The sequence below is a fragment of the Cryptococcus neoformans genome, chromosome 1 (genome assembly GCF_000149245.1).
Source record: "Cryptococcus neoformans var. grubii H99 chromosome 1, complete sequence".
Taxonomy (NCBI): Eukaryota; Fungi; Basidiomycota; class Tremellomycetes; order Tremellales; family Cryptococcaceae; genus Cryptococcus; species Cryptococcus neoformans.
This window is the reverse complement of record NC_026745.1, coordinates 358,361-374,457: the sequence shown is the minus strand read 5'-3', so window position 1 is coordinate 374,457 and position 16,097 is coordinate 358,361. Positions and strand designations below refer to the sequence as shown.

The window sequence follows — 16,097 nt, the reverse complement described above, 5'->3', positions numbered from 1 at the left end:
AGATCGTGGTTTGATCGTCCCTGAATTATCTTCAAAGTCGATACTCAATTCTCTATTATTCTTCAGTTCGTCTCATTTCTCTTTTGATATTCCATTTTTTCCTGCTTCTTCGTCCCCGCTCCCGTTGTACACGCCCCGACTCTCGCCAATACCGGTTCTCTCGTCCACATCACGCATAGACAATAGATCTACTTATCTCCGCTCTTCACCCACGTCGACACTGAAGAATTTAGCCAGCGAGCAACGTGTACTGCTCGTCTAGAACAATGATCCCTTTATCAGTCTCTGTCGCTGCCTTCTTCCTTGCTTCACATCTTCTCATTCTCGTTCCACAGGCTTCAGCTTCACCATCACCGATAGATGTGGTTGGTGGACGCGAAAGTTCAGTACTTTTAGATCGCGCTAGTAAAGATCCGGTGGAGCGAGCGGTGCTGGGATCGGCGACAACCTTGAGCAGGCGAGCGAGTGGCTATACAAATCCAGAAGACAATGGAGGGTTAATGTTGACAGTAAGTACCGAATCCGGGCTGTGAAAGCCTTATCAGCAGCTCGTTGACCTTGTGGTTAGATCGTGAATGGTACATATCCAGCTGGTATGGGTGAACCACTCAACGTAATTTTATCTGGCGATTCTGATGCCGAGGTGCTTGTCAAATCTGTCGATGATGGTGGCTTCCTCAACTACATGCTGTATGTTCAATTATTTCGATATATAAAAGCATCTTATCCGCGCCAAGACTTGAGGCTAACTCTGTGGCAGCTCGGCGGGTCTCGGCGAAGAATGCTTGGGTCAACATTTAGGTGCTGACCAAGAAGCAAATCTTGGTGACGGTCTAGGAAATGTGACAGAGGTTGAGGAGCTGAGATACAACTATGGCAACCCATACATCGGAACGTGTCAGGAGACATTCAATGGAGGATTGCATCTGAGATACTGGATTCAAAATACAACCGGCGCATACTTTATGGCCGTGTCAGTGGAAAAGTCCTTGACCGAAGGACATGACATCGTTGTTAATGGGTGTGTATTGTTCTGTAAGTTGTTGGAACGAGGTTGCTCATGCCCGCAAAACAGGTACAATATTGGCCGAGACGAGCTCGTCGGTAATTTGACAGGCCAGAGCATCGACACCCGGACTCTCTCTAATACTTCTACACTGTCTGGTTCTGCGACGTACAGCAACTATACGTACCAGACAGATGTACAGTATGTCTCAGGATTATTGAAAAACTCGAGTGGTAAGTGGTGTATTATGGCAAGGTGAGGTTTGCACTAACGCTGACGAAATGCAGATGGTATCAACCATTACTTGACGTAGGTTTATTTCGACGGTCATTGAGAATCACTGTCTGACATTTACTTGTAGCGTTGAGGAAGAAGGCCATCCTGCTATTGACGGTTTGGTTGCTGTGTTGACTGTGAAAATTACCGACCGGCCTGCATCGTAAGCCGCTCCTTGCGATGTAAATTTGGCATCCCAGCTAATATCCATCTACAGCAGCTTTGCCCTCCCTTCTTTGTCAATAACGCCTGTTGCACTTCTTGTGCCGCTTCTTGGTGCTATCTTGACACTCTTTTAACCCCCATATTGTTTCATCTCCCTCTTAACGATTTTTTTTTCTGCTTGAATTGAATGACCAATATCTATCCGCTCGATTTTCAATCCCATCTAGATTACCTTTGTCCATCCTACCTTTTTGCCACTTTACGCTATACGTAAAAGACGAAACCATTTGTAGACTGTAGCACGATGTTATTCCATAGACTTTTCTCCTTGATGTATAGATGCGTGATAAGCAGCCGGTGCATTTAGAATGGGGATACTGGGGGTGCATGACTTTATGTATGTAGATGCGAGTTTTCTCTTGGCTGAGTCAACTGTCTCATCATTTGCTGAATTGGAACGTCATCGTTAATTACTTAGTTGTTGTTTCCGCGCTCATGCATCTTCGCCGCTCACCGCCGCTTACCATTCATTCACCGATTCTCTTAGTCACAGTATTCTCTTGCATTCCATCTCACATACATTCTTATAAATTCCTCCTCTTTCTTACACCGTGTACTGGATATCACCTTTGGAGGAAGATCACCTATTGTCACTTTGAACCAAAACAAGGAATACGAAGCAAAGCAGCAATGGCAGCTCCTATGCAAGTTGACGAAGCCGTCCCTGGCGACTCTAGTAAGCTCAAGCCATATACGTCTTCTGATGCATGCTAACGTGGCCTCCCTCTTTTAGTTGATGGTAAGCAACAGTGTTGGGTATACAATGCATAGGCAAGTGCTGATGGTCTGGTGCGACTGATCAGAGGGCTTGTACTCTCGTCAACTGTGGGTTCTGATCTCTTTTGTACCTATAGTGTTGAACTAACGCTCGGATTAGCTATGTGTTGGGTCATGAAGGTAAGGGCATCAGATAGGGATGAACTGGGAGATTGAACTTATGGTTTCTGTAGCGATGAAGAAGATGGCTACTTCCAACGTTCTTATCGTTGGCATGAAGGGTCTGGGTGTTGAGATTGGTAAGCTATCTCGTTTGCGGGTTGCACTGCAGTGAGCAATCATTTAGAGATACAAAAGCTTATATAGTTGATAGCCAAGAACGTTGCCTTGGCGGGTGTCAAGACTGTCACCATCTACGACCCGTCTGCAGTAGAAATCGCGGATCTCGGTACCCAATTCTTCCTTCGTGAAGAGGACATTGGTCGACCTCGAGCTGAAGTCACCGCTCCTCGACTTGCCGAACTCAACTCTTACGTCCCTATCAAGATTCTTCCTGGAGCAGGCGAAATCACACCAGAAATGGTCGAGCCTTACCAGGTCGTCGTTCTCACCAACGCCACTGTCAGGAAGCAAGTTGAGATCGACGAGTACTGTAGGCAAAAAGGGATCTACTTTATCGCAGCGGATGTGAGGGGTTTATTCGGTAGCGTGTTCAATGACTTTGGCAAGGATTTCGCTTGTGTCGACCCTACAGGAGAGAGCCCTCTAAGCGGAATGATTGTTGAGATTGACGAGGTTGGTCATTATTTTCTGGTCCCAAGAAACCTTTGCTTATCCAGCCGCTACAGGATGAGGACGCTATTGTTACCTGCCTTGACGAAACGCGACATGGACTTGAAGACGGCGACTTTGTCACTTTCTCTGAGATCAAGGGTATGGAGGGTTTGAACGGCTGTGAGCCCAGAAAGATCTCTGTCAAGGGTGAGCGTTGTCGAGTTAATTGATGGCAGAAAAAAAGCTAACATTTAGGTAGGTCCTTACACCTTCTCCATCGGCGACACCCGTGGGTTGGGCAAGTACAAATCTGGCGGTCTCTTCACCCAAGTGAAGATGCCCAAGATTCTTCAATTTGTCAGTGATATGCGCGTAAATCAAACAACGTTGCTAATCCGATGTACAGAAAACTCTTAAAGAGTCGCTCACTAACCCCGAATTTTTCATTACTGATTTTGCCAAGTGGGACCGACCCGCCGTCTTGCACGTCGGTTTCCAGGCTCTTTCTGCATTTTACGAAAAGGCTGGCCGTCTTCCTCGACCTCGTAACGCCGCCGACGCTCAGCAAGTCATATCTCTCGCCAAGGAGATCCATTCTGCTGCTGGAGGCGAAGACGTCCTTGACGAGAAGGTTCTCACCGAACTTTCTTACCAGGCTACCGGTGATCTTTCCCCTATGGTTGCCGTCATTGGTGGTTTCGTCGCTCAAGAAGTCCTCAAGGCTTGTTCCGCCAAATTTCACCCCATGCAACAAAGCATGTACTTTGACTCACTCGAGTCTCTCCCCGCTAGCCTTCCTTCCGAGGCTGACGTCCAGCCTCTTGGATCTCGATACGATGGGCAAATCGCCGTCTTCGGTACGGCCTTCCAGGAAAAGATTTCCAACACTCGCGAGTTCCTTGTCGGTTCGGGTGCTATCGGTTGTGAAATGTTGAAAAATTGGAGCATGATGGGTCTCGCCACTGGTCCCAACGGTATCATTCATGTTACCGACCTTGACACCATTGAAAAGAGTAACTTGAACCGACAGTTCTTGTTCAGAGCCAAGGATGTTGGCAAGTTCAAGGCTGAAAGTGCGGCCGCTGCCGTTGCGGACATGAACCCCAATTTGAAGGGCAAGATCATTGCTCACGATGACAGGGTCGGCCCTGAGACTGAAAGTAAGTATATCCATGTGAATGGCCTGGTCATTGCTGACCAACGACAGATGTCTATGGTGACGAATTCTTCGCCAACATCGATGGCGTCACCAATGCCCTCGATAACGTGTCTGCTCGTCAGTACATGGACCGACGATGTGTGTTCTATCGCAAGCCTCTTCTCGAATCCGGTACCCTTGGTACCAAGGCCAATACTCAGGTCGTTGTTCCTCATCTCACCGAGTCATATTCTTCTTCCCAGGACCCTCCCGAAAAGTCTATTCCCTCTTGTACTGTCAAGAACTTCCCCAATGCCATTGAGCACACCATCCAATGGGCCCGAGAAGCATTCGATTCCTTCTTTGTCAATCCTCCTACCACTGTCAATCTTTACCTTTCTCAACCGGATTTTGTCGAGACAACCCTCAAGTCTTCTGGTCAGCACCATGAGCAGCTCAAACAGATTGAGAAATACCTTGTCAAGGAGAGGCCTATGTCTTTCGAGGAGTGTATCATGTGGGCCAGGTTACAATACGAGAACAACTATGTAAACGAGATCAAGCAGTTGTTATTCAACTTGCCCAAGGACCAAGTTAACGCCAACGGCACTCCCTTCTGGTCTGGACCCAAAAGGGCTCCCGCCGCTCTTGCTTTCAACATTGACGACGTAGGTCCTGCAGTTATTTGAGCAGATAATAGATCTAACTCTAGTATAGCCCCTTGATATGGAGTATCTCATTGCCGCTGCCAACCTCCACGCTTTCAACTACGGCCTCAAAGGCGAGCGAGACCCTGCCTTATTCCGAAAGGTGGTCGAATCCATGAACATCCCCGAGTTTACTCCTAAGAGCGGCGTCAAGATCCAGATCAACGAAAATGAACCTGTTGACAACAACGGTAACGATGGTAAGTTCTCATATTATTGGTAAAACGTTGCGCTGACATGTGAGATATAGATGAAGATGACATCGAAGCTATTGTTTCTTCTCTTCCCCCTCCTGCTTCTCTCGCCGGTTTCCGACTTCAACCCGTTGACTTCGAGAAGGATGATGATTCTAACCATCACATTGACTTCATCACCGCCGCTTCCAACTTGCGTGCCCGTAACTATGGCATCACCCTTGCCGACAGGCATAAGACCAAACTCATTGCGGGCAAGATTATCCCTGCCATCGCTACTACCACTGCTCTCGCTGTCGGTTTGGTTTGCTTGGAACTTTACAAGTTGATTGACGGCAAGAACAAGCTTGAGGACTACAAGAACGGTTTCGTGAATTTGGCTTTGCCCTTCTTCGGTTTCTCTGAGCCTATTGCAGCGGCGAAGCAGAAGTATGGCGAGACTGAGTGGACTTTGTGGGACAGGTTTGAGATTGAGGCCAATCCTACGTTGCAGCAATTCCTGGATTGGTTCCAGGAGAACCACAAGTTGGAAGTACAGATGGTTTCTCAGGGTGTTTCCATGCTGTGGTCCTCTTTCGTCCCTTCTAAAAAGGTGAGTAGATACCCTGACTGATGATTCTCGTAATAACATAGCTAATGTTACCGCTTAGGCTGCCGACCGAATGACCATGCGCATGAGCGAGCTTGTCGAACATGTCGGCAAGAAGCCAATCCCTCCTCATGTCAAGAACCTATTGGTGGAGGTTATGGTTAATGATGAGAATGACGAGGATGTCGAGGTACCTTATGTGTTGGTGCACATCTAAAGTGCTGATAGAAGGCGAAGATGGAAAGGAATAAGAAGTCTTATGTAGAGCATCGTCTTTGACAAAACCTAGCAGTGACGCAATGCGATTCAGTATTTCTCGTGAACACGATGGATGTACAACAATGGTATGATTATACATGGTATTGCCCTTATTCGGTAGCTTCCTGTCCGTCTTCTGGCCGTTCTCCATGTTCTGCTTTCCATTCCTCTGTCTCCCAAACTGCAATAATCATGTTAGTCTTCTTGCCTTATTTTGAACAAAAACAGCTCCACTCACTTGCTCGATCGTTCCTTCCACTCTCATCCACATACTTGCTAGGCTGAGCCAAGCTGCATTTCAAGAATCTACCGCTTCCTTGATACCCCGGTAATTGATTGAGATCATAATTGTCAATAGCTTCTTGAGCATCGGCAGCGGAGGAAAAGGTTATGAACGCGTAACCGCGGTGCTTTTTAGCTGTCATGATAGTCAGTTAACACCAAGTTGCATTTATACGATTGGTACATAGGACGTACGGTCATGAGGCTCATGAGGAATCTTAATCTCGATGATATCTCCAAAAGTAACAAAGGCTTGTAAGAGTTGCTCTTCGTCGACCTCTGGAGCAAAGCCTGAGACGTAAACTGAGGACTTCTTGTTGAGATTTGAGGACGCTGCCTGATCTGTGGTCTTGTTCATTATTTTCGATTTACCGGCGGATAATGACGAAAGAGTAGATGTACAATACAGAAGTTGCATGCTGTCGGTTGTTCAAAGGAAAGAGAACAGCAAATGCATTTTACGTAATTAAACCCCGAAGGCTGCTAGTTATGACGAACAGTCCTGAGCGAAGGAAGTCTCATTCTTCACTTTGTGCGTTTCGTCTGCAGCGTTCACCCATCTTTTTAACTCTCTCCAGCTCAATATTGCTAGGCGCAACAACACATCATGTCTAGCAGCGCCATTACTAAACCCAGTCCCCACAGGAGGAGTTCTGCCATGTCGTCGATCTCAATAGAACAACCTCCCTTCCTTGGCTTGCCGCACGAAATTCTCGAGCAGATATTCCTTGCGCTATCTTTACCTGGACGGTCTAAATTGGCCAGGGTAAGCTCGAGATCGATGTGAATGAGGGCTCCTCTAACCTTTAGCAGACATGTTCCGCCCTTAGAGATATCTATGCCGCTTCAGCTCAGCTTCAATATCTGGCTATACTTGAAACCTCTGCATACCTAGACTACCCTCGCATTCTTGAAGCCGCCGAGCCGGTAGAAGAGGAATCATTGTCTGCCATGTCATCTCCGCCATCCTCGCCTGAGGCCGCGCTCACGACCGTCCCTATCGCCTTCCGTTCGCCGCACACGGGTAATCTTCGTTCTACCATTCCGTCCGTCTCTCTTGCCCCTTGGCCGAAGCAAGCTCCGGAAGTTTCCCCCTTTGACCATGTTGGCAGCTTGGCTGCAAAGAACAGGAGACTAAGGGACCGTGAAGAAAGGTGGGAGACAATGGAATTCAAAGAGAAGCGAACTTTCAAAGTTCAAGGCCAGGAAGGAGTGTACGAGCTGCAAGAAGGCATTTTCTTGCTATGCAATGATACCTCTACGGACGACGAAGAAAGAAGGGTATGTTCTGTACCCACGCACTGATCAAGTTACTGACAAGAGAAAATAGCCAGACACGATCAGGCTTATCCCTTTGCCGTCCGCTGACGATCCGGATCTGGAAGACCCTCCAATCTCTGTGAAAGGGCATAAACTTCCTATGTCTATAGCAGATTTGACTATGGATCCTAGCCAAGATCTTATTGTAATAAGCGAGTATAAGTGAGTATTTATACCATCCACAATGATTACGATCTAAGTATGATTTAGCCCTGCTCCATCTGACCCTTCCCGACCTATCCCGACACATCGATATCACCTTCTTACCATGTCTTCTTTCTCTCCACATCCTCTCGCTTCGCTGCCGACGCTTGATTTCCCACCTGTTACTCAGACTCTTCCGCGTACACGGCAGCTTCTTCAAGTTATGGGCGATACTCTGGCGGTATTGGTTGCCAAATACATTCCAGTCTGGATTCTGGATGCCTTGAACATCGATCCTGAAGTTCTCGGCCATAGGACCCAGGAAGAAGAAATAGTTGTTTGGAATTGGAAGACTGGACGTGTGCTATCAGTGAGTAGTTTGTTTAATATACCAACCTAGTCACTAAAAACTTCACGTTAGCGTCTCCCGTTCACGGAAAAGCAATGGTTTTCATCATTTGCCATGTTGTCACCCACAACCTTCATGGTAACCAGCACAATGTCTAGTATTCCATCAGGTGGTCCGGCATTCCCATGGAAAAGCGACGAACATCGGCCAACCATACAAATATATTCCATCCTTTCCGACCCCAAACGATCAGTCATCCCCGTCCAACCGCTCCAAAGCGAGATCATGGACGACACCACACCTCGTCCGGTGTGTGTTGCAGTTCTGGAAATGCCAACTCTACAGGAAGACGTCAAGGTGACAGAGTTTGACGTTCGACCTGATCCTGCTTATCCTCCGCGTCCTGAGCAGACAAAAGATGGTGAAGTGGAATACACCCTTCTCAAACACAAACCGTTTACTCAGGACCCTTTAAAGGGTATCCTTGTCTTTGACTATCATCTTCAAGAACGTATTACTATGGACCCCAACACCCGGGACGTTGTGCGCAACTGGCCTTTCGTAGTCTTTGTCCGTAGAGAGACGCTGGTGAAGCTGGGTCAAGAAGGTGAAAAGAGATTGGAACAGGCATGGGAATCGGGCAGTGTGCTCAAAATGGGTGTGAGGGATGTTCAGCAGACCTTCACATGGGATGAGTGGGGTGAAAAGGAGGCTAGGATGATGGACAGAATAATGACCATCCGTAGCTGGGTAATTAACTTTTTTTTTAAACGTATGTTTTGACTGACAGGACAACTTTTAGGTTTGCTCATGCTCGGGCTACCGATACATCTCCATTTTATCTGAAGATAAGTCACCATTTGCAGAGTACGATTTCGATGAAACACCAGAGGACGACCAGCCGACCCTCGATGGACATTATCCGTATCGACCCGAAAAATCTCACATCCTCCTATACGACTTCAACCCATACACCATATCCAAAGAACTTTCCCGTCAAGAACCCTACCCTGAATCGGATGATGTTGATCCTCCTCGTAGGAGGACTGCCTGTGGCGAGACATTTGTCCCTCCCTTCACTGAAGGAAAAGGGTGGAAGTCTCGTGTCGTCACTAGACCTACCATTTTGTCAAAGAAATCTATTTTTGAGGAGGATGTGCGGAGCGAATTGCCTTACCGTGAAGTGTGGAGAGAATATGGAGGATGGGCAAATGGTATAATGATTGACGATCAGAGAATCATTGTGGTGAACGTGAGCTCCTTTTTTTTTTCCTTTCTTCGGATCAAGTTGAAACTATTACAAAAATGCTGATTCAATGGTTGTAGACGAATGCGAGGAGGAATGGCGACTGGTCTTCCATCTCACAGGAGATGACTGTCCTTTGCATGTAGCACTTGCGTTATTGTCTTGGGGACCGAGATGTGAGCCCAGGAAACTGTGTTTCAAGTCGGCGGCTGGTGCGGAGAAAAAGTGATTCATTTTTGAATGATAGAATATATTCGCATTGTTGACCATGTAAGGAAGTACGTTACTTGCCTATTGGCGTAATCATATTGTATGTATGCAAAATCCGCTGTCTGCACGCACCGTACGTAGTGGGAGAGACTCTGATAGTCTGTCTTGGGGGCATGAATCTGCTACAAGATGATTTATACTTTACATATTGGACAACATTTGTAACAAGAACACTGCTTTTTCACTTTTGGACCTTTTGGACCATCTCGTCTACGTTTTGGATATTATTCTTCAGTACCTCCCACTATTTCACACATCGTCAGCAACGCATATGTTGAATAATCGTTGATTAGAAAAGAAGAAAAAAAAGACCAACCTGCTCTGCGGTCAAGCTAATACCTTTGGATCCGGGTTTGAGTGCTCCAGAAGACTTGTCCTTGTATATTTCTCGGATGTCAACGAGCGTTTTGCCCTTGAACGTGCGAACGGTGAGGCGTCGATACTCTGAAAGCTAGCAAAAAGGGAAGAGACGTTAGCACCGCAAGCTCGACTGGGCGGCATTTGCGCAAGCCCGACACTAGGCAGCATTTGAACGTACTTTGAAGAATTCTTCGCCATCATCATTCTTTTCGATTTCAGCGCCGCTTTCTCCAGACGATCCGGTAACCTCTGAAGCTTTTATTTTCTAGTAACCCCCCGTCCCGAAATCAGAATTTGTCCATTTGGACGTTTTTTGGTTTGGCCCAGTGTATGTATGCACTTACTTTGGCTTTGGGTTCAGAGCTAACTGCAGGCTTCTCTTCTCGGGACTGATTCCTTCCGTCAGCAATCTTCGTCAAATGCGACAGTCCATCCATTTGAAAGCGCTCCTTTGGGGGGCGATTTGTGGAATTCATGGTTGATTGTCGAGTTTCACGGACGGACGTATCGGCAACGAATGGGCTGACCATGATGTACGCACCTCGACAGAAGCTTCGTCAGAAACAGCGCGCTTTGAGCGTTTTGAAGGAGGCATGGTGCGGGTGTGAGAAAAACGGGGGAAGGAGAATGGATGTTTGAATGCTGAACGTGGCGTTTATTATACCCGACAGACTCGGATTGCGTGAGTGTGTGCAGTGCGTGGTGAGCGGACGGAGCGAGTGGATGACTGGACTTCGCGTCAATATTCCACGACGCGACAAAGTCATTACATCATGGTAATTGATCGGAGTAGGGTTAGATCTCCGTCGGTGACATACCAGAGCCTAGACTCGAAGCTTCCACTCTTCTCAATCTCGGCAACTATCTAAACACTTGTCTAAAACGTGCATATCTCATGCCTGGACGATCATCACTTAGCAAGGCGCCCTTGCTAAATGCCAACGCCCAATATCCTTATCGCTGACCGGCTGTGTCATCTGTCGACTCTGGAACATGAACAGGAGTCCCGCTCAAACTATCTCTAAAAGGGTGGGGATCCCTTGTGTGCTCTGGTTCCAAAGGAGCGTGCAGGGGTTTGAAGGAACGAATAATGAACGATGAATGAAAAGCTCGATGGCTTATGGTTGATGCTAAACATGCAGATCGGAGATTTTGAGAGTGCTTGGGTAGAAGCTTGTTGGCCAACAGGTAGCAGAGTTTACAAGATTACAAAAGGCTAAAAGCTGGCTGTGTGATGCTGACACTAGCAAGGATCGAGACGGGATGAAATGTACAATGAGGCATCAGTTTGTGAGTATTCGCCTTGATGTGTGGCTGATGCCCCCTTCGCCCTGAATATTCGCCTTTGGCCTATCGTCGCCTGACTTGCTTCAGCTCCTGCTTGGCCGGCAAGCGACCTTTGCTACTTTATTTGCTACCGCGCTCCCCGTGGCCGGCCAATGATCGATTGAACAGCTCCTACTCGGATGCCAGGCTGGTCCCACCGAGGGCGTAAATAAGACCAAAGATGACGCTAGATGCTAGTGCCGGAAGGGTCCTTTCGGAAGTGATGGAACCTGATTCCAGACATGTTCCTTTGGCCGGCGGTAGGGCGCGAACCAGAGGAAAAAGACGAAACGGAAAAGAACGACAGCAAATCCTTACACATAGGTTGGGACGTCCGCGCGGATAGGAAGGCTCGTCGTCAAGAAGCGGGCAGGTGTGCGGACGGGGAATGGGAAGCGGCAGGAAGAAACCGGCGGAAGACGGAAGGAAGGAGTGGCTGGTGGCCCCAGAGAAACTAGGTGGCGGAGGATCAGTGATGGGCAGTGACATGCAGCATCAGGATCAAGATTGCACATCAGAAATGAAGAACAAGGAAATTCTTATGCAAGCGGGGCGTCAAGTGGGGGAGGGGGAGTTCTATAAGAAGGCCCGGGGAAGCCATTGTTCCACGCGTTACTGGTCTGCGAACACTCTCCGCCACCACCTGATGCCACCGCCACTCTCGCAGGTCCCCGGCCCATTCTCTATCTGCACGGAGCAGCCCCCCCCACCGGCAGCCGGAGGGAGGAGGACGACAGTCAGCCTCCACTCTCTTGCAGACGCAGCTCTGGCAGACGCCTCCCGCCGCCCCCAGCTCGCTCGCTCCCCTTCCTCCATCGCCCTCCCGCCCATATCCACTCTCCTACCTGCCGCATCCGCACCCGCACCAGCCAACAAAACCTCTGCGCAGAAGCTGCCGCCAAGAAGCCAGGCTGCATCGAGTCAGCCATTCGTCAAAGGCTGGGCTCCTGCTACTTTCTCGCCCAAGCATACCAGTGCGCCAGCCACGCTGCCGCGGACCCATGCAGTGCACCGCCCGGTCAAAGTAAGTACTACGCCGGCTTGATCGGCCTACACGGTATGACAAACTAAATTAAATCTCAAACTGCAGGCCCAAATCCACTCCCCGACGCTAGTCCCCGACCAACACGTGCCTCTTGAGTACAACATCCGTCGGTATACCCGTGCAGACTCTTCAGATCGGCCTTTGTCCTCGCCACACCCTCAAACCCAGCTTCATAGGCGTTACCCACTCCAAGGTCTTCAGCTTGACAAAACGTACCCTGAGTGGTCAATTCATGGGTGGCATGAAGATGCGCAGCGTCTCCTCCAACCTCCTCGAGCGCTGACTCCTCCTAGCGTTTATGCGAAATCGAGATCTACCAGTCATGGATCATACTCGAGCGGATCAGAGTTTGACAAACCGTCTAGACCCCACGCTCCACCTGGCTGGAGAAATACTGTGCACGGTACATCCAAGCCGTACGCACCTCCTTCTCATCAAGCGAATACCCTTTACCCTCCACCTCACCGGCCCATCAATTCGGAAGCGAAACCGCGTCAGAGGTCTTACAGGTTCATCACCCACGATACCGTACCGTCCACGAAACACGAGAATCATGCAAGGGCTCGTGCTTTGGGTCCCGAGAAACAGTCCAATGGGCCTCAAACCAAAGGTGGAGGGTCCTCTTTAGGAAAGAAGCAATCTATTGCCTCTGCACCAAGTAGTCCGTCCAGCTGTCATCCGATCAAAGGTATCGTGTTAAACGCGTCACCCACTCTGGTCATTACTCACGAAACGCACATGGAAAACAAGTGTTCAACTTCATCTACCTGGTCTACCGACCATCCTGCTTCTCGCCTCAACATCACCACCTACCGCTCAAATTCCCATCAATCCTCTCAAAGTCCCATTACTCCCAAAACCGCATTTGAGAACGAGCTCGATAGTACATCCAACTCGTCTTCTTCTAGTAGTGAGCCCTCCGAATATGAGGATGATGGTTTCGAGTTGTCGGACATGAGCGATCGTGGACATGAGCGTGGTCGTGCACTTGTTCATGGGGGAGTGGACCGCAGGAAAAATATAGGAAAAGATGAAAGCGGAAAACACCTCTCTGCCAAGCTTTGCCTCACAGTCCCACCTTCATATTCCACACCTATCGGTTCACCAATCAAATCTATCGGTTCCGATAACACTACCCCGTCTTCTTCAAACTATACGCCTACCAGCAGCACAAAACGCGCCCGGATTTTGGCCTCGACGTCAACTTCCAACCCAATGTCGTCATCTCCTTGGGATGCAGAGAGAGAAAACGGAGTACTCGAACAATGTACCAGCGACAATGCGATTGAGAGGACCAGTAGCGGTGGTGGTAAAGTAAGACAAAAGGAGCAAAGAAGGAATAGGGAGAGAAGGAGAGAACAGAATGCCGTAGCGCAAAAAAAGTTTAGGTGGAAGAAGAAGCAGATGGCGGAGAAAGTGAGCTCCTCAGTCCTCCTTTCGAAATTCCCCTAGTTGAGCAAGATACTGACGGTGGTACCATTGGCAGATGGCAGCTGATCTTGAGTCTGCGAACGAGACGACAATGAAATTGCAAAAACAACTTGAAGAGCGAGACAACCTTCTTTCAAACCTCCAAAGCGAGCTGTCGTTGTACAAGCGCAAATCTGGCGAGTGTACTTTGATCTAGTATTTCTTTTTTTTTCTCCTCCTTGCCCACTCTTTCCATTACGTCCACTGTAATAAATAAAACTGCACGTCCGTCATAAAAAGGGGGATGATACTTGCTTGAAAGGCAGGTCATAAAAAAGCAACGGCCACTGAAAATGACGAATTTTTATCTTGTATCAGCGGACACTTATCACGTTAACATGTCCATAGCATTCATCAACACATTACTTTATTTTTTTGGTACATAATATATCATCATTCATTCTTATTTCATCTACCGAAACTTTCCTTACCCTTACACGCACGTACCAATCATGATATCCATATTTAATGTCATCTTTTTTTGCCAAAATTTCAGCATCTATTCACAGTTTATTGGCCCCCTCGGCTCTTTATCCTTTCAACCCAACAGTCCCACTTAAAGCTTCGCTTTGGTCTCTTCCTCACGAATGACGACAACCCCTTTACCCCATACCTTTCTCTCTTCGATATCCTTCAAACCTTGGACAACGCCCTCAATACCCTTGTAAGGCGTTGAATGAACGATGGGACGGATGTCGCCTGTGGAGAGGAGTTTGAGGACAGAGGAGCTTATCTGTTTGGCAGTTTCGGGTTCGCGCACTGTAGGAAAGGGAGAGGTTAGGGATTCGTAGACAGTGGGTAGAGGAAGAAGAAGAAAAACTTGCGTTCAGTGGCGCCCCAGTAGACGCCGACGGCACTGGCCTGTTTTAGAAGAAGCAGATTGGCGGGGATCTACCGGCTCATCTCAGTAAAATTGCCATTTTTGGGACGGCCAGCCTTCTTAAGAGGAAAAGAGAACAAACAACTGACATTTTCGATAGTCCCACCGGCAAAGCCGACGACGAGTATCCTAGCATTGAAGTTTACGCATTTCAGGCTGGGTGCAATCATACCAACTGGGTCAAATACGATATCCACCCCTTTGCCGTCGGTCATCGTTTTGACTTTGTTCTACCGTCCAAGTGATCAGCACTCTTATTTTTTTATTTTTTTTTTTTTTTCGACCTGCAGGAGGTGGGGACGGGGAATGGTAGGAGGACAACAAAGGAACACATACTTGCCAACCTTCTTTAGTATAGTCCACCACCTCATCCACCCTTCCATGATCTTTGCAGAACTGTCGCTTGGCATCTGAAGAAGCAGCAGCTATGACCTTGCATCCCAAAGCTATGGGAAAGGAAAAAAAAACGTCAATCAGCTAAACACTCTTCGGAGACGCTTGTTTGACTGAATCCACTTACATTTGGCAATCTGACAAGCAGCTATGCCGACGCCGCCGGCGGCACCATGTACCAAAACCCATTCGCCTATAGTACCAACAAGGCAAGCCGAGCGTAAATGGTAAGTGCTGAGGAAGAATGATCGGATGTATCTCACCTGCTTTGGCTTGGGCTCGATTGACAATTGCAAGGTAGCTCGTCGTTGCCGTCCTATACAGACATCAGCCTCAATGATTTACCTTACAGATACTAGGTTGCTCGGCTGGGGGGAAATTACCCACAATGGTACTGTGGACGCCTCTGCAAGCGAAAGATTCTTGGGAACTGGCAGCAGCCTCTTCCACTCGGCAACAGCTTGCTCTGCGAAGGCTCCTTGGGTTATACCAAATACCCGATCTGAATCACTATATTAATATGTTTCATCTTATAATGTAAAGAACCCGTTTCTCACCTCCTGGCTTGTAAGGACATCCCGGTGGAATGGGCGAGGACTTGGAGATCGTTCCTGCAAGCTCTGCGCCCAAGGTAAACGGTAAAGGCGGTTTAGCTATTACTCAAATCAGTGTTATTCCCCCTATAGCAATCATAGCAGCCCTGTAAACGTGTATGAAGACTTGCTCTGATATTTGCCTTGAGATTGCAGGATACTAAAAGCATGCCTTCAGCTTCAAACGGGCAGGTTTCCGTTTTGCAGAACTATTGCGACGACTCACTCGAAGAAGTTCAAGGCAGCTGCATGAACGTCAACCAATACCTCCCCTTTTCCAGCATCAGGTTTAGGTGGTTCTATTTGAGATCTGTGTGGTCATGTCAACATCATCCATGCCAACTCCTTTCTTTCATCCCGGCGTGAAATGCAAAATCTTGAAACAAACGACTCACACATTGATCTTGCTCGGATGAACAAGCTCGGTTATTTGGAAGGCCTTCATCGTCGTTAGACTTCTTGTCGAGTATCGTTGTAATTGTATTTTGGGTAGCGAACTGGTTGCGGGCATAAGGACAGTAAGAACACAAAGATG

General features: G+C 48.1%; 7 protein-coding genes; 4 read left to right on the top strand and 3 right to left on the bottom strand.

The window, feature by feature from the left end:
* The first annotated feature begins 8 nt into the window (after positions 1-8).
* Positions 9-1,933, top strand: CNAG_00137 (hypothetical protein). XM_012190799.1 has 7 exons: positions 9-509; positions 569-690; positions 761-1,021; positions 1,076-1,239; positions 1,294-1,315; positions 1,368-1,445; positions 1,500-1,933. The coding sequence occupies exons 1-7, from the start codon at positions 267-269 to the stop codon at positions 1,579-1,581; spliced, it is 972 nt and encodes a 323-aa protein (XP_012046189.1). The 5' UTR covers positions 9-266; the 3' UTR covers positions 1,582-1,933.
* Positions 1,934-1,965: 32 nt separating this feature from the next.
* Positions 1,966-6,005, top strand: CNAG_00136 (ubiquitin-activating enzyme E1). XM_012191164.1 has 13 exons: positions 1,966-2,183; positions 2,241-2,246; positions 2,311-2,332; positions 2,385-2,404; positions 2,458-2,523; positions 2,598-3,019; positions 3,073-3,205; positions 3,258-3,355; positions 3,405-4,158; positions 4,206-4,804; positions 4,854-5,043; positions 5,094-5,629; positions 5,688-6,005. The coding sequence occupies exons 1-13, from the start codon at positions 2,138-2,140 to the stop codon at positions 5,841-5,843; spliced, it is 3,048 nt and encodes a 1,015-aa protein (XP_012046554.1). The 5' UTR covers positions 1,966-2,137; the 3' UTR covers positions 5,844-6,005.
* Positions 5,922-6,567, bottom strand: CNAG_00135 (cyclophilin). XM_012191163.1 has 3 exons: positions 6,362-6,567; positions 6,123-6,302; positions 5,922-6,065 (listed from the first exon to the last, which is right to left on the bottom strand). Exons 1-3 carry the CDS (start codon positions 6,522-6,524, stop codon positions 5,995-5,997), a joined length of 414 nt encoding a protein of 137 aa, XP_012046553.1. The 5' UTR covers positions 6,525-6,567; the 3' UTR covers positions 5,922-5,994.
* Positions 6,568-6,701: 134 nt separating this feature from the next.
* On the top strand, positions 6,702-9,730 carry CNAG_00134 (hypothetical protein). XM_012191162.1 has 7 exons: positions 6,702-6,932; positions 6,980-7,447; positions 7,497-7,648; positions 7,697-8,000; positions 8,052-8,729; positions 8,782-9,231; positions 9,306-9,730. The coding sequence occupies exons 1-7, from the start codon at positions 6,774-6,776 to the stop codon at positions 9,369-9,371; spliced, it is 2,277 nt and encodes a 758-aa protein (XP_012046552.1). The 5' UTR covers positions 6,702-6,773; the 3' UTR covers positions 9,372-9,730.
* CNAG_00133 (hypothetical protein) lies at positions 8,795-10,580 on the bottom strand. XM_012191161.1 has 5 exons: positions 10,397-10,580; positions 10,200-10,244; positions 10,034-10,120; positions 9,812-9,946; positions 8,795-9,739 (listed from the first exon to the last, which is right to left on the bottom strand). The coding sequence occupies exons 1-5, from the start codon at positions 10,448-10,450 to the stop codon at positions 9,677-9,679; spliced, it is 384 nt and encodes a 127-aa protein (XP_012046551.1). The 5' UTR covers positions 10,451-10,580; the 3' UTR covers positions 8,795-9,676.
* A 140-nt stretch (positions 10,581-10,720) lies between these two features.
* CNAG_00132 lies at positions 10,721-14,590 on the top strand. Of its 2 annotated transcripts, XM_012191160.1 has the most exons (4): positions 10,721-11,145; positions 11,230-12,205; positions 12,272-13,642; positions 13,713-14,590. In XM_012191160.1, exons 2-4 carry the CDS (start codon positions 11,570-11,572, stop codon positions 13,851-13,853), a joined length of 2,148 nt encoding a protein of 715 aa, XP_012046550.1. In that variant the 5' UTR covers positions 10,721-11,145; positions 11,230-11,569; the 3' UTR covers positions 13,854-14,590. The 2 variants fall into 2 exon arrangements, with proteins under 2 accessions (XP_012046550.1, XP_012046549.1); XM_012191159.1 differs by having other exon boundaries at positions 10,721-12,205.
* On the bottom strand, positions 14,023-16,092 carry CNAG_00131 (alcohol dehydrogenase). XM_012190798.1 has 11 exons: positions 15,958-16,092; positions 15,789-15,872; positions 15,694-15,722; positions 15,527-15,622; positions 15,357-15,471; positions 15,233-15,285; positions 15,097-15,162; positions 14,913-15,022; positions 14,666-14,806; positions 14,521-14,587; positions 14,023-14,455 (listed from the first exon to the last, which is right to left on the bottom strand). The coding sequence occupies exons 1-11, from the start codon at positions 16,005-16,007 to the stop codon at positions 14,253-14,255; spliced, it is 1,014 nt and encodes a 337-aa protein (XP_012046188.1). The 5' UTR covers positions 16,008-16,092; the 3' UTR covers positions 14,023-14,252.
* Between the last annotated feature and the right edge of the window lie 5 nt (positions 16,093-16,097).

Coding starts and splice junctions, on each gene's coding strand:
- CNAG_00137 (XM_012190799.1), top strand. CDS start 267: ATGATCCCTTTATCAGTCTCTGTCGCTGCCTTCTTCCTTGCTTCACAT. Junction 691..760: donor GGCTTCCTCAACTACATGCT/GTATGTTCAATT, acceptor ACTCTGTGGCAG/CTCGGCGGGTCTCGGCGAAG. Junction 1,240..1,293: donor ATTATTGAAAAACTCGAGTG/GTAAGTGGTGTA, acceptor GACGAAATGCAG/ATGGTATCAACCATTACTTG.
- CNAG_00136 (XM_012191164.1), top strand. CDS start 2,138: ATGGCAGCTCCTATGCAAGTTGACGAAGCCGTCCCTGGCGACTCTA. Junction 2,405..2,457: donor CTATGTGTTGGGTCATGAAG/GTAAGGGCATCA, acceptor TGGTTTCTGTAG/CGATGAAGAAGATGGCTACT. Junction 3,356..3,404: donor TGCCCAAGATTCTTCAATTT/GTCAGTGATATG, acceptor TCCGATGTACAG/AAAACTCTTAAAGAGTCGCT.
- CNAG_00135 (XM_012191163.1), bottom strand. CDS start 6,524: ATGAACAAGACCACAGATCAGGCAGCGTCCTCAAATCTCAACAAGAAG. Junction 6,303..6,361: donor TCCTCATGAGCCTCATGACC/GTACGTCCTATG, acceptor CTATCATGACAG/CTAAAAAGCACCGCGGTTAC. Junction 6,066..6,122: donor TGGAAGGAACGATCGAGCAA/GTGAGTGGAGCT, acceptor TGATTATTGCAG/TTTGGGAGACAGAGGAATGG.
- CNAG_00134 (XM_012191162.1), top strand. CDS start 6,774: ATGTCTAGCAGCGCCATTACTAAACCCAGTCCCCACAGGAGGAGTTCT. Junction 7,649..7,696: donor ATTGTAATAAGCGAGTATAA/GTGAGTATTTAT, acceptor AGTATGATTTAG/CCCTGCTCCATCTGACCCTT. Junction 8,730..8,781: donor TAATGACCATCCGTAGCTGG/GTAATTAACTTT, acceptor GACAACTTTTAG/GTTTGCTCATGCTCGGGCTA.
- CNAG_00133 (XM_012191161.1), bottom strand. CDS start 10,450: ATGCCTCCTTCAAAACGCTCAAAGCGCGCTGTTTCTGACGAAGCTTCT. Junction 10,245..10,396: donor CTGACGAAGCTTCTGTCGAG/GTGCGTACATCA, acceptor GGAAGGAATCAG/TCCCGAGAAGAGAAGCCTGC. Junction 9,740..9,811: donor TTAGCTTGACCGCAGAGCAG/GTTGGTCTTTTT, acceptor TGTGTGAAATAG/TGGGAGGTACTGAAGAATAA.
- CNAG_00132 (XM_012191160.1), top strand. CDS start 11,570: ATGGGAAGCGGCAGGAAGAAACCGGCGGAAGACGGAAGGAAGGAGTGG. Junction 12,206..12,271: donor CAGTGCACCGCCCGGTCAAA/GTAAGTACTACG, acceptor CTCAAACTGCAG/GCCCAAATCCACTCCCCGAC. Junction 13,643..13,712: donor AGAAGCAGATGGCGGAGAAA/GTGAGCTCCTCA, acceptor TACCATTGGCAG/ATGGCAGCTGATCTTGAGTC.
- CNAG_00131 (XM_012190798.1), bottom strand. CDS start 16,007: ATGAAGGCCTTCCAAATAACCGAGCTTGTTCATCCGAGCAAGATCAAT. Junction 15,286..15,356: donor GAGGCGTCCACAGTACCATT/GTGGGTAATTTC, acceptor ATGTCTGTATAG/GACGGCAACGACGAGCTACC. Junction 15,163..15,232: donor TCGAGCCCAAGCCAAAGCAG/GTGAGATACATC, acceptor TTGGTACTATAG/GCGAATGGGTTTTGGTACAT.